The sequence below is a fragment of the Calidris pugnax genome, unplaced genomic scaffold (genome assembly GCF_001431845.1).
Source record: "Calidris pugnax isolate Ruff unplaced genomic scaffold, ASM143184v1 scaffold435, whole genome shotgun sequence".
Taxonomy (NCBI): domain Eukaryota; kingdom Metazoa; phylum Chordata; class Aves; order Charadriiformes; family Scolopacidae; genus Calidris; species Calidris pugnax.
Genome location: NW_015091240.1, coordinates 2,122,601 through 2,136,975, shown reverse-complemented (window position 1 = coordinate 2,136,975; position 14,375 = coordinate 2,122,601). Strand labels below are relative to the sequence as shown.

Sequence of the window (14,375 nt, the reverse complement as noted above, 5' to 3'; positions counted from 1 at the left end):
AACTGACCCCCCCCCTCCCTCACATCCCCGCCACCCTGGGAAGGGGGTCGCGCTCCCTTCCCTCCTTTTGCAACTTTTCCCTTGAATTACCGCTCCCACTTTTATGTTTTTAGTACTTTAATTTAATTTAATTTCCATGATTATGGGTGGGCGGGGCGCCCCTCTCGCCCCGCCTCCCCTCTGCTCCCCCTCTCCCCCCCCACCCCACACCGGTACAAGCACCGGGGGTGCCGACGCCGGCTCCTCTCCCTCAAATGTGCCCTTTCCCCCCCCCCGAACCAGGGGTCGCAGGGGCAGCCGCCCCCCCACCCAACGCCGGGTGGGAGCAGTGCAGGTACCTGGCTGGGGTTTGTTTGACAAAGCGTAGGGATGTGCCGGGACTCTGCTTTGTTACACCTACAAGAAAATAAAATAAAAATAATAATAATTAAAAAAAAACCCTCAACCCCAAATCCCCAAACTTATAGCAGTCGCGTGAGTCATCTTACAAAGGCCGTTCTCTCTCCTTTTCAGGCTTAAATGAGAGTTTCAGGGATAAAGGCATGGAGAGGAGAAGAAAAATGCAGTTTTCGTCTCTCAGGAATTGTGCCCCCGCTTCCCTTTGCTGTGGCAAGCAGTCCCGCTGGCTGGCCACTGCCAGCTCCGGCAGGGTAAGGGGCTTTCTGGGGGCTGAACTTCACAGGGAGGACAATGGAGCTGCTGCTTGGTAGCCCAGGAGCTTGTGGTGAGAAATGACTCGCGCAGTGTGGAGGGGCTGCTACGTGCACCCAGGGGCTGTGGTCCACTTGGCTTCAGCACAGCTTGCAGTACCTGCTGCCCCCAGCAGTGTGATGCTAAAATATGTCCAACATATTGGACCCTTCCATATGTCCAACATACTGGACCCCACCCTTCCATAGGCTTTGGTGGGATCAGCTCAGGCCCTTTCTGCCTTGCAGCCCCTTGGTGCAACCATCTGCAGGAGGTGGAGGGTGCTCATCCACTTGAGGGTTTGCAGCAGCTGTTAATTGGGGTAAGAAAAGTGCTAATTGCCTTCTGCAGGGTCTCCCTCCACCTAGTTGTGTGAGGGCAGGGAGGGGTGAGGGTAGTTTAGTTATGGGGTCTCATCTTTTGGCAGGGAATGTAACCCTTTCCCAGGATGATGCTCAAAGCCCAGGTCTCTACAGCAACCTGATGGCAGAGACGTGTGTCCCCCCGCAGCAGAGCCGTCACTGCACAGGTAGGTGCCAGCGATGTTCTGTGGTACGATGTAGGTATTGAAGTGAAGGTCTGTATCCTCCTGGCTGCCCTGAACTGCTCTGGTGTTGCTCCTAGGGTCTATCTAAGCCAAAATTGGTCACACAAAGAGCCACCTGTGATTTCTAGATGCGACATGAAGGAGGCTTTTTTCTACCTCTGTGGGGTAATTAGGGAGCAGCAAGGCTCCACCAGGTTGGAAGAGAAATATCTCTCCTGGGGATTGATCTCAATCACAGTGGGTTGAAGGAGTAAGTCCTGGTGCAGTGTCACAGGCTGAAATTCTTGGAAGTGACAGGAAGGACCCTGCAAGTGCTTTGTATGTCTGGAAATCCCGCTCAAGCCCGCATCAGGCTTAGCACCCAAATTCGGTGGCTTTCAAGATGTACTTGGCCCATTCCGTAGACCCGGGGGAAAAAACCGTGAGCAGCCAGGCAGCTGCTCTGAAGGGTCTGGCCCACGAGGAGCAGCTTGTGGTGTGCAGTGCAGGCAGGGGGGTTCTGCCTGGTGGGTTCCTGGGAAGCGGAGGGGAGCTGCTTGGGTGTGTAAATGTGCTGGTGTGTGCGAGCAGCCACCGGATCGCTTCCTCAGCTCAAGCCATGTAATGCTGGTGCCTGTCTTCAGCATCTTCAACGCTGGCTTGGCTGGGGCAGGGGGCTTCTCTTGAGCTCACTGGCAATAGAGGCTTAGGCAGAAAGGGCACTGCTGCGGTGGAGTTACATCGATGGTCTTTTGTTACCCCATCTTTAATTTCTGATGCAAGCCCTTGTCACCGGAAAGAGGAAGCTGCTGTCTTTGAAGCTTTTCAGGAGAAAACCTTATGTATCGAAGAGGCACACTCAAGAGTAATAACTGGATTTTTATTGTACAAAAATGACTACAGGGATTTTTTTTTTTTGGTTAATAACACACCGTTCAAACACCAGTAAATCCAGTCTCAAGGGAGAGCGTGTAGCCTCCAGCCCCAGCGATTCTACACTCAGTTTGGTGACAAACTTGACTTGGCCAAATTAGCTTGAGGGCTGCTGATGGTGATGTGTGTTTCCAGACAGATGAGGCTTTTGGGTCTGGGCAGCACAAAGCAACTGCTTACGCTTTCTTAAAAATACAGCTGGTTTCCCGTCTGAAGGTATGTACATCTGTACTCTGAGAAATGTAATCTTATTTGAAATCTCTCTATAAAGCTAATGACTATGTAAGATCCAGTAGAACAAGACATCATTAACACTGTCTGTGTTCACAATCAACTTCCTGATCATAATCTGGGGGGAGAGAGAAAGCATTCAGCGATGTGCTACCCATCCCCAGAGGGTGGGGAGAAGAAATTATCCTCTCCCGGCCCAGGTAAGGCCAAAGTGATGGACGCACGGTTGGTCTGGAGACCTCGTGTCCCTGTGTGGCTTTGGCCAGCATAGTGCAAGGTGGAGAACTCTGCTTGGAGAGAGGAACTCTGCTGTGAAGGGTCTCCAAGCCCTCATACTACATGTTATTTCTTGCATCTGCCAAAGGTGAAGGCAAAACAGTCACCTGAGTTGGTGTGTGTGTTGGTGGGAACATTGCAGACAAAGTGCTGGGTAAATCCTGCTGAGACCCACGCCTTACAGGGAGCTGACATGAGCTTCTGGGCTTTTTTTGCCAAAACTTTCTGGACCTCAGTGGAAAGCAATAGAGGTCTCATTGTGATAAGGGTCAAGAAAGCAAATGCCAGAAATAAACGGTGAGGGGCAGTTAAGCCCCCTTTCTCCCTGGTGAGCAGGTGAATCCCTGGCTTGCCAGGCTGGACTCTGCTTATGCTGGTTTTGCTGGGAGCAGGACTAGAGTTGTGTCTTTAGCTTTACCACCGATACAGCTGGCTCCTGGGCAGTTAGGGTTTGCAATTAGATACCATGTGGAAAAGAAAAAGGAATTCAGTCTAGATAGGAGTGTATGCTTTAGAGCTATGAATATAGTTTTCTCACTTTGGGGGGGAACTAAGTTTATTTGAGTTTATTCTTTGAAGGGAATTCCCTGTCTTCAGCTTATGCTCTGTTCAAATGTGATCTTTCTTGGGCTTGATGAACTTTTTTTTTTTTTAATAACTCTTCTGATGTGTTTTTGCACACCTACAATTAGTTTCAAAATGCCTGAGAATAACCGGAGGATTTCTGAGATGCACTTTGAAAATAATAATAATTTTAAAAGCCTTTTGGAGATTTTATGATTTCTCTCTGGTTTTGTTTCTTCCAAGGCAGCCTCTGGCCAGCCTTGTTTCTATTCACAGCCAGTTGCATGGTGCATCTAATGCTTGGCAAAGCCCGGCACCTCCCCCTTTTCTCTTCTCCTTCTCCTCTTGAAAAGAGGCAGCCCTGGGTTTAAAAGTTGGTTTTTAGCTTTGATTGTGCGTATGTGCTATATGAATGCTAAGCAGCCTTTACAATGCGCCCTTGTGATGTGCCCGGGAAGGCAGAGGCGGGCTGTGAGGTCTTCCTGGGCTTCCCATCATTCATACTGCTTGGGAGCAGTTTGATATGGGCATGTTTTATTTACGAGCGAGCTCTAGGGTGAATATAGCTGTGTTACGGGCAGCAGCTGAGGGACCCAATGGGCTGAGCCAGTGACACCTGTAAATCTGCCATGTTTGGAACTCTTTTCTGTAGTGGAGGAGAAGTATTTTCCCCAACGGTGGTGTGGGCTGGCAAAGGAGGCAGCTCCCAACAGGAGGCATGGACCTGGCATGGATGTGTCCTGCCTGGATGATGGGTGTAGTTTTGCCTCCTGGGGCCACCTCTTCTTCCCTGCCTCCAGCCCGTCCTCTAGCATGAGCACAAGTGGCAGCACCCCAAAGCCAAGGGTGAGATTTCTCTCACCTGCTGCCCAGCTGGAGTTCAAGCAGCCAGGGATGGGGTGCTGCTGTTGCATCGTTGGTGGCTGCACTGCTGGAGCACGAGTGAGAAAAGTGGATGGTGAGAAAAGCACTGGCATGAATTCAGCCTCTTCTCCTCCATTTATGTTTAGTCTCCCGAGTTCACCCCATGCAGCATTAACACATCAAATCCCTCAGCTCTTTTAGGACATCCTTCTGACAGTGTGGGCAGTGTTTCCCCCCCAGTTCAGAAGAGGATCGGATGTTTTATAGCTCTGCAAAAAATATCATTTGGCTCTGTTCCCTTTTTTTAAATCAGTCCTTTCCTTCTGGACTAGGCAGGCACGTCCTTCCAACACCCATGCGGCTGGGGGTGCCAGTACACATTTTTCACAGCCTAACAGAAGGCTGCAGGCTGCCACAAGACTCAAGGAAGAGGGCACCTGGGCTCCTCAGGGTATTTTCAGCCTCACTACTCTCTTTCCGTGCCCCGGCTGATAACCGGAGATAAGGGAGGAAGCCGCAGGCAGGAGCTGTGGTCACCTGTGGTTTTTGTACCGCATTTAGGAGCAATAAGTTGTGCTCTTGCAAGGGGAACCAACTGATAAAACCCAGCAGAGCAGGCAGTAGGCTGAGTCTTGCCAGAAAAGCCACACTGCCACACAGCCTGTGTGCCGGCTGCCAGGACAGTTTCCCGGTGTGCCTCCAGCCCTGCCTCTCTTCCCACTGGGATGGGGCTGGGGGGACACCCTGCTTCTCACCAGGGTTCCCTGGGCAGAGAGCTGCTGAGGCAGGCATATTTCAATAACACGGCACCCAGAGGACATTTAATCCCAGAGAAAGTGAAGTGTTGTAAAGACCCCCTCTCAATGGCCACGGTGCAGATGAGTACGCACGTTCCCCCAGCGCTCACTTCAGTAGTGCCCTTGCGTGCGCTGAATCTGCCTCCCTTACTCAGAGCCCAACCTCTTAACGCCCAAATCCAGTGCTGTGCTGGAGCAGGTCATCAAGGGAGCAGACACAAAGGCAGATTGCCAAGCACTGGAGGTGGGAGAAGCATCTGAAGCATCAGAGGACGTGTGCAAACTACCCAGGAACAGGCATTCGTAACCAAACCAGAAGAAACATCTGTTTAAACCCAGGTGTTTAAAGTTAGAGACCGGCTTTAAGAGCCTTTCAGTGCCTGTTTTTATGGCTGGGGACAAAAGGAGGTACAGCATCTTTTGTGGAGAGAGTAGGAGCACTTTGAAGGGGTGCAGACGAAGATTTTGTGACTTCTCAGGTGGTCCTGCAGTGAGGTGTGAGGCTCCTGCAAGGACAGAGGAGACCTCTGGAGAACTGGGAAGGGAACCGCCCCTCTATACCCTTCAGAAAGCCGACTTGAATCACCCAGGCCTTCGGGAAGGGTTTCTGCTGGCCTGTGGGGACCTCTAGTGTGAGATCTGTCTTTGCACAGGTCTCTGGTAGCATGCATTTAGGGTTGAGGAGGGAACCTGGGGTCTAGGGGAAAATGAAGGTGGGTCTCACGGCCCTTGCTGTGAAACAGGCTCCAGGTGTGCTGTGGTGTGCACCACGGCTGTGCCCTCGCTTCTAACTCACCATCGCTCTTGGTCAGGCTTCTGTCGCTGGTTTTACATGCAGAGCTGTGCTTCATACCTTGTTGCCATCCTTTCAGATTTAACCTGTAACTCCACGCATGGACCAACCCCGCTGCCTTTATACCCGTGCCCCTTTGGTGGTCATTCTCCTTGAAAATGCAGGTGACAACACCACTATCTGTCCCATAGTGCCAGAAAAGAATGAAAGGTGCTAACAACTCTGCGTTTGGATGCAGTCCTAACTCCACCACAGTCTTTTATAAGGCACTTTCCCCACCTGGGTCATGGTAGGAACTATGCAGAGGTGGTCACCTTGCAGCTGTACTCCTGTCCTAGGGGAGTCTGTGCTGCTGTGGATGGTGTCTGGTTCCTGCTCCTGGACATGTGTGGCTGGGCATCAGCTGCCTCCCCAGCCCATTGCCCTCTCTCTGTAGTCCTTTCCTCACTGTTCCCCTTCCCTGCTGTCCATCTGTTGGTCTTTCTCAGGTGTTTTCCAGCTGGTGGCTGGAGTAGGAAGGTCACTGTATGCACATGGGTATATCAGTGTCCCCCACTGGTCATCAGGGAGCCCAACCAGGGCAGGGACCCACGAGCCATGGAGGACAGCCATTTTTTGGAAACAGCTGTGACAGCTCTCATTGGTGTCTCAGGAAATTGCAGCTGAGATGTTTTGCAAGAAAGCTTGCAAGAAAACAAGTGATGTAGTCAGAAAATCATGACTTGCTTTTTCTTATGCATATGGCTTTGTGCAACTCACTTTCTCTTGCTTCTCTTTGATCTACAAAATAGGTCTTCCTTCCTTTTTTTCACTCCTCCTTCTTTGTTATTTTCCTGTAGCTACAGGCACTGATGTGGGATAGTTTTACTTTTCCCCCCACTTTCTTTGCCACCTGGGGGAAGTGCAACTATTTTCCATTATTCTGTTTCACCCCTTCTCCACTGGTCTAGCTCTGAAACTAACAATGATTAAGGCACTTGGTCATTTAGTCTCCCTTTGGCCAGATTGTTCTTGAGCCTTCTTTGAGATTTATTTTTGGGAAATATGCATCCAGCAGGCAGCTGGTTTTGAAGACTAGAAGTTACCTGAGTCTTCTGTAGCCACGGATCCATGGGGTCTTCAGTGCTAGGAGAGGGGAAAGGACAGAGTCAAAAAGTCCATGGATGGTGACAGTGTCCTTAGCAGGGGTTTATATTTTTGTATAGCCAGTTTCCTGAATAGAATACTACCAAAGGGATTTTTTCCCCTCGTCTGCAAACAGAATTTTTAACAGAGCCTCAGCCAAGGTCATTACCATGTGGTGGTTTCCAAATGGGGAAGGAAGACTCTTACGTAGACCTGTTTAGGGGTTTTGATGTCTTCTTTAAACAACAGTTGGTTATTTTTTTTAAACATTTTCCTAAACTTTTTTCCCAAGATACTATTTATGCAGATCTAAAAAAAAAAATAGTGACAGTGTTCATAAAGCAAAACTGTGTCCCAGTGAAAGTGAAAAACGGGGTATTTTGATGCTGATTCTTAATTAAACAGTTTCAAAAATTTTTTTTAAGGAGCTTCACTCTGAACTCGGTGAAAGGCTGTTTTTCTGTCTGCCTTTCCTCTTTTCCCAGCTGACTGCGTGTCAGAGCTGACAGCAGCCCACCAAGAGCCCAGGCAGAAGGCGGCTGCTCTAAAGAGGATTTAATAATTGGGCAGGAGGAGGTGCATCAGCACGTGGTGGGGACTACACTTCCCGAGAGGCTCCGCTGTGGCCATGCCTCCCTTCGGTGGAAACCCAGGCTTTATCAAGAGCTGGAGGGAACAACTGCCAGCTCTCTCCAGGGACAGCCAGCCATGGGGCTGAGGTGCGGGATGAGGACCACCAAGTGCCAGCTGCTGGTGACCAGCCTCTGCGTCATGGTGAGCAGGCAGGTTTGGGGGGGGATCTCTGCAAAATCGAGGTGAACTCTTGCCTTTCCTGTCCCTGCTCAGAGAGGGTCGGATTTTCCCACCCTGTTTTTCATGGGTGGAGGGTAAGCAAAGCCAACTGCCTGGGTTATCATTTCGCCCTGGGTGGTTATCGCTGGCAGCCAGCATCGCCCCCCCTCTGCTGATAGACTTCTTGTTTCTCAGGGCTGTCATGCTGCTGTAGCTCTTTCACAACCCAGCAGCCACCTCAAAGCAGAAAGGCAAGGTCGCTGCCGGCAGAATGGGTGGTTTTCAGCAAAAGGATATTTGCTCCAGGCTCCTCGCAGCAAAAAAGGGAGGATGGACCTGCGGCACTTGTTGCTGGGAGGGTGGTCAGCTGCAGGGACCACCAGTGAGGATGTGAAACCTCAAGGCTTCAGCAGAAGTATATGTGAGACCTGGGGATCTGCACTGCAAAGCAAAAGCAGGTCTAGGAATCCTTTCTGGCAGCTTTTGAAGAAAATTCAAGGGGAGCCTCTTGGCACCTGCTGTTAGAGCTGATGGGAAAGGGTGAAAACTGGGGAACGGTTCTGCTAGATGTTTTTGAGTTGTGTGTGCTTGTTGCATTTTTGATTCTTCAAAACTTGCAAACTTAAAAAATAATAACCTGTATTTAGTTCAAAGAGGGCTGGTGTCTTGGAAAGGGTGTAATTAAAAGGTGATGCCTTATTTTGGGCCACACGTGAAACTTACAGTTTGTCCAAATTTCAATATTTCAGGACCGTTGTGTGTAGTGGCTGTGAATTGTTCTCTCTTCCAAATAGCAGAGTATGTCATTTGGAGAAAATCAAAAGAGGCTTGTTACCAACGGTGTTTAGAGGAGGTGCTAAGGCACAGCCGCCATGGATGGCAGGAATCACGTTATTGCTGTTGGGAGGATTTTAGGCTGGTATTTCTCAGAAATCTGAGCTAACTGTTGTTGCACTTAGCATTTTGCTGGGTGTGAATTGATATACATGAAGGATAAGTAAGTGCCACAGATTTGGTTATTTATAAGCAGAAAATGTGTATTTTGTGCATTTAGTCTCTAAAACTGTAAGTCTCCAGCAAGAGCTATTAGTCTGCTCTGGAAGAAAATGTCATACAGTGGGGATTATGTTGACACCAGACTGTCACATTGGCACAGGGATAGCTGCCTTGTGTTTCCATATTGCAAAAGCACAAAATGCTGAAACCTTATCTTGGGACCTAGGAGTAGCGTCCCATCTTGTATTTTTCAGATCGATTACACTAGAATTGGAACTATTTTTAACTGTCCCACTGTGGTGGTGCCTCTGTCCCAGCTCTGCCATCAGTTCCGCTTCAAGTAGCCCTGCTCTAGAGCCAGGTGCCATCAGAAATGTTCCCCCTCCAGCACCTGGACTTGCTCTGGGCAACACAGAGGGTTGCCTTAGGCAGACCAGTGCTCTCAGGGCTGGGGCAGACACAGACAAACACAGATAGCCCAGTGGGATGTTGTGGAGAAACCAGCACAGATTACTTAAGAGTAGCAGAAGACTCAGCTCCTTGCACTCTGCAATAGGAAATACAGCCGGTAGCAGGCAATGGGACTAGCATTGCAAAGAGCAAAGCAGAGAACATCGTCCCTGCCCAAAACCACCCTTGATGCTGGCAGCCCTCATAATTGCACGTGTGTGCTCTGCAGAGAGGGGTGGGACTGCACGGTGTGTTGCAAGGGCATGGATCCTCTGGGCCTTCCTCTTGTGATGAGAATTTCATCCACAGACACTGGCCAAAAGACCATGGGTTGTGTGGTGTCACGTGCACTCATTATCCAAGAGAGAAAAAGAGCTTTAGTATATTTATATCAAGACCCGCCTGGATGCAGTCCTGAGTAACATGCTCTAGCTCTGGGCAATCCTGCTTCAGCAGGGGAGTTGGACTAGATGATCTCTATGGTCCCTTCCAACTCTAGAAATTCAGTGAAATTCAGTGAAATTTACCTGTCCAGGCTTTGTCTTTTTATGTGCATTTTGGGGTACATGCAGTGGTCCTTGGATGATCAGGCTGTCTGCCTCTGTGTGGAGCTCAGGAGTATCCAGATATACCTCAAAGCTTTGTGCATGCTCAGAAGGAGCTGCTGCCTTAACAATCCCTTCCTGACAACCTTCTTTTCCAGCTGCTGGGGTTGTCCATTGCCACACTGAGCACAGTCACTCACTACGGGCTCCATTTCACCCTCTTCAGCAACATCTCCCTAGAGAGCAACGCCTACAGGGTCATCCACCACGCAGGTAGGTTGCGGTCACATCCCAGTGAGACCTTTGGTGAACCCAGGGCAGAATCCCCCTGATCAGCAAAGGAGATGCAGAGGCATCGCAGGAGGCAGGGGCTGGCTTTTGAAGGATGCACTAGGGGTGACACAGTCCCACAGACAATTTTTTCTGTATCAGACCCTCACGCCTGGCACCAAAAGGTGCTGTGGGAGCACAGGGTGCTCAGGTGCTGCTGCATTCACCCCTGTTCCTCTGCTCACCATCTCCCCGTCCTCCCCCTGCACAGCAGTGAAAGCTGAAGGGGAGCTGAGCCATAGATGGACCCAGAGGTGCAGTGGGGCTGGAAGAGCCCCAGGAGCATGGGGAGAGGGACTGTTACAGGAGCTGATGCAGAGCATAGAACATTGAAGCTGTGAGAAGAAATTTATGGAAGCACCTGTTTTTGGAGGAAATGTGAGGTTTTTTCTATACACAACAGAGAATAAACTGAGTCTCAGTTACAAGGGTAGAGCAAAGAGATGAGAGAGGCTCAGACACTGAAATAACTCTGCTCACCTCTGCTGCACTTCCACCTGCTGCTTCTCCCAAGCTACACTCTGGCTTTAAACATGCTCATACCCTCTCTAGATCCCAGTTCTCAATTTCAGTCTAACAAGGCAAGTGTGAAAACTGTGTTAGTCCAAAGCCAAGGTACTGCCCTCCCCTTTCCTAACCACACCAGGGCCTATGTAGATTGGCACTTAATGCAGCCCTGCAGGCTCTCCCCCCCCAGCCACCCCTCTCCAGCAAAGCTTCCACTTGCTCTCCTTGCAGGCACTAACTCTTTGTGGGATTAGGGTGATGAGGGTTGCAAAAGCCCTTCTCCCTGCTGTGTTCCCCAGCCCTGCCCCGGGGCACCGCCTGGGACCCTGAATTAGGCAGGAGGAAACCAGAGAGTGAGTGTTGCACCCGATTAGCAGCCAGTGGGGTCCCTGCAGGGGCTGTGGGACGGCTGCTGGGCATCAGCACCCCCCAGCCAAGGGGGGATCCTTATCAGAGCACCGGAATAATTGACAGCTTGTGGTCTGTTGGGTGGACCAACACCCTTTTAGGGTGCTTTGCTCAGCTGGAGCTGTGGGAACCGCTCAGAGGTTTACAGCCCTGCCACACAAGCAAAGTGTACACAGATGGGGGGTAGTGAATAAATTATAAAACCATTTCAGTTCTGCAACCTGTCCCTCTTGAGACAGCTGCCCAAAATGCACTTTGTGGCCCCTCTCTGGGCAAAAGCATCAGAGCAGGCCTCTGTTAGCCCTGAAGTCTGACCACAGCTCCCATATGCGACTTCCTTCCAGCTTTCTACTTTGGGATCTGCCTCAGCATGACCCTGATCCTGGCAGCCCTGCTGAGCTCTGCTGCTACGGTGCGGGAATCGCAGCGCCTCACCGCCATGGTGCGTACTGGGGGGCACTGGCTGGGAGGGGCTTTTGGTAACCTTGGGCTGACACCCTTAAAAATGCAGTACTGGGGGCTGTTTTGCTGCCTTGTGCCTGGCAGCCTGCACGCCTGGGGATGGACATCCTGTTGCCCCACCCTGTGCTGCAAGGGGACATTTTTTGTAGAAGGCATGACTTTGCAGAGCTCTTCCAGCTGAGGATTGCATCCTTCTGCACCTTGTTTCTTTTGCCAAGGTACTGTGTATTTAGCTTTCAGGGTGGGGTCAAAGGGAGGTGCTTGTCTGCCAAAGCAATTGCAATGATGATGGTTCACAGCGGTTTTTTGGGTTTTTCTCACCAGGTCAACATGTGGTTTGTGTGGGGAAACCTTAGCAATGCAATTTTTGAGTCCCACTTTGTTCTGCTGACTTGTGACAGCAGTTAGCTCCCCTCCTTCCCCCCCTCACTGCAAATGTCCATCACAGTGGTGGTGCAAGGCATACAAACCATGGCAGCTTTGAGCCAGACCCCAGTTTCAAGCTCCAAGGAGAAGGTGAATGGGTAGCACAAGACCTGAAATGCCACATTTCTCCTCTCCATCATCCACAGTGAAATGCCTGTTTGGGCCCAGACCATGCCTGCATTAGTGACATGGACTGTGAGCTCAGCTCCGTTTAAAAGCACGGCCTGCACACGGGGCTTAGTCTGTACAGAGCAGCTTAACGTAAAGCAATTGCATTGCTGTCATACATAAACTAACTTTCAAGAGATTTATCTAATCTATGTAATTGGGAAAAATAATACTGATGGTGGAAATGAGAAGGGGACACCTTTAAAACCTAGTGTAAAGCAGCTACTAAGTGTTTTCACCTTTCACCATGAATGCTGCTAGCAGGGTATGTATAATGTCCCTCTCTTTTGCTGAAGTATACTTTAGCGTGTGCCTGCAATTACCACATCTAAAATGACAGATGGGCACATATACACTAGTGGAGATTGTCAGGGTTGCTTGAAAATATAGTTGGACTTCTCTGTAATAATTATTTGGTTGCCTTACTCCATGTGTAGTATTGTTAGCCATGAGGTAAAGAAGTTGTTAAAATTATAGCTGTTTCCTGAAGGGATGAGTTGAAGGAAAACATGTCCACCAAACACCAGCGTTGCTGTCCCTCCTCCAATGGCCACCTCATGCTGCTCTCCTTTCCCCTTGCCATGGGGGTGAGGACGAGTAGGTCCTTTCCTCCAGCCCCCCGTGGACTCCCCCATCCCGGATGGTTTGGTGCAACAGAGCTAAGCTCTGGACACCAAAGAACCCCCAAACTCTGTGGCTCCTTGGGCATCCTGTTCATTTTGCTTTAGCATTCACAGTTTGGCTCCTCTGGTGGATGTGGCCGTCTTCATTTGGGATCTCTGATGATACCATTGCAGCCAAGACACGATATCATAAGAGGAGGAGAGGGCGCCAGGTGCGTTCCCCGCGGTGCGGCATCCACCCCGCTCTGCTCTCCGCGGGAGATAACGGGGTGCCCCTGGGTGTCCTTTAAGCTCCGTTTCCACCGTCCCCGACGGCGTGAGGGGCTCGCGGGGCGTGTGAAGGCGCGGGGGAGGCTGCGGGGGGAGAGGGGACAGCTCCCAGCGGAGCCGGGGGTCGCTCCATCGCGGTGCTTCCCCGGTACCGGCCGGTCCTGCCGTGCCTCCGCCGCTGGAGGGCGCCGCGGGCCCGCCCGCTCCCCGCCGCACCGGGGGAGGCAGGGAAAGCGCTCCGGTAAGGGAGCAGCCACCGTGACCGCTGCTGGGGCGGTGGTGTGTCCCCAGCCCTTCAGAAATTAACGGGGGAGCGCTCGGGAAATACCCAAGAGCTGGTCATCAGCCCCTTGTCTCTGCTCCTCCTTGCTCGAGCAGCTCATCAGCATCTTCAATCACACATGGGGACCTTGGCTCATGCCTAGAAATTGCCCCCCCTGTTCTAACTGTCAGGATCTTACAGCAAGAGCCAGCCCACTGCGTGTTTTCCCCCCGGTTCCTATCCCCTCCCAAGGCTCGTATTTAATCTCTGATCTGCACGGGAGAGCAGCAGGCAGGAGAGCTGGCCCCGGGCTGTGGGCAGATGTAATCGCAGGGAGGAGTGGGGTTCAGCCCTGCGGGGCTCTGAAACTTGTTATCAGTGTCATGTCCTGCCCTGCTGATACCTGCTGGGCTGTAGCCAGCACAAGTGATCAGTCCCCGGGCTTGGAGCTTTTTCCCTACTAATTAATAGAATTTTTCACCTTCTCCCGCTATTGATTTTAAAGGACTTTTCCGCTCCTGCAAAGCATGTGTCTTGTTTAGAGAGCCATTTAATTCACTCTTTAATCAAAGAGGGAAGACACCAGAGTATTGGTGCCTGACATCTGTGGCTGTATAGGAAACCTAGCCATGCTCAGGGGATGTCTCCATCCATGTGGCTAATCCACCACAATGCCACTTGGTAAGCCAGCTACTCAGGGGAAATGCTACCCAGGATGCCCGTGGGCTTAGGGGAACATTGCCCTGGTCACTGACCTGTTGGGTAGATCCTGTCTCCCTGTGCCTCAGTTTCCCTCCTGACTTTTATTTTTTTTCTTCTATTTAAGTGATAAATGCTCACTCTGGCTGGCTATTGTTTAAAGCTCACTTATCTCAGGAGCTTGTCTTGTGGCTGCATTAGTAGCATCACCAGACCAGACATGTGCTACTGCGCCTCTACTGATGCTTGCAAGGAAGCTGGTTTCTAGAGAGCAACTGAGAACTTGAGGATAAAAAATTATGTTCTAAAATCCTAGACTATTATCCCCAAAGCTCCTCTTAAATAGGGAGAGTAGTGACAGGTTTATTGACTGTCCTCCAGTTCTGGCAAACCCTGCTTTTTGGTGATCCATGGTCCATCATGCAGTCAGTCCTCAATGTAAACATCCTGCAGCTCTCACGGCCCCTGAAGGCCACATCGCTATTGAAGGGGAGGAGAAGGAAGGAAAACTGCAGTTTTGCTAGTACTGCTTGTACAAAGGAAAGGCTCTGGCTCCGGTGGGGTTTCAGGCACAGCGAGCTGTTTTCTGGTTGGACAAAGAAAGGAGGTGAGGGGATTACAAAAAAAAAAAAAAAAAA

General features: G+C 50.7%; 1 protein-coding gene across 1 annotated transcript in view; it reads left to right on the top strand.

Moving 5' to 3' along the window:
* Positions 1–7,453: 7,453 nt before the first annotated feature.
* The window catches only part of TSPAN32 (tetraspanin 32), a 33,068-nt gene continuing 26,146 nt past the window's right edge, over positions 7,454–14,375 (top strand). Inside the window, exons 1-3 of the mRNA XM_014959926.1 lie at positions 7,454–7,573; positions 9,741–9,855; positions 11,172–11,269. Of these exons, the coding sequence (XP_014815412.1) occupies positions 7,508–7,573; positions 9,741–9,855; positions 11,172–11,269 (279 nt within the window). The 5' untranslated portion in view covers positions 7,454–7,507. The remainder of the gene's footprint in view (positions 7,574–9,740; positions 9,856–11,171; positions 11,270–14,375) is intronic.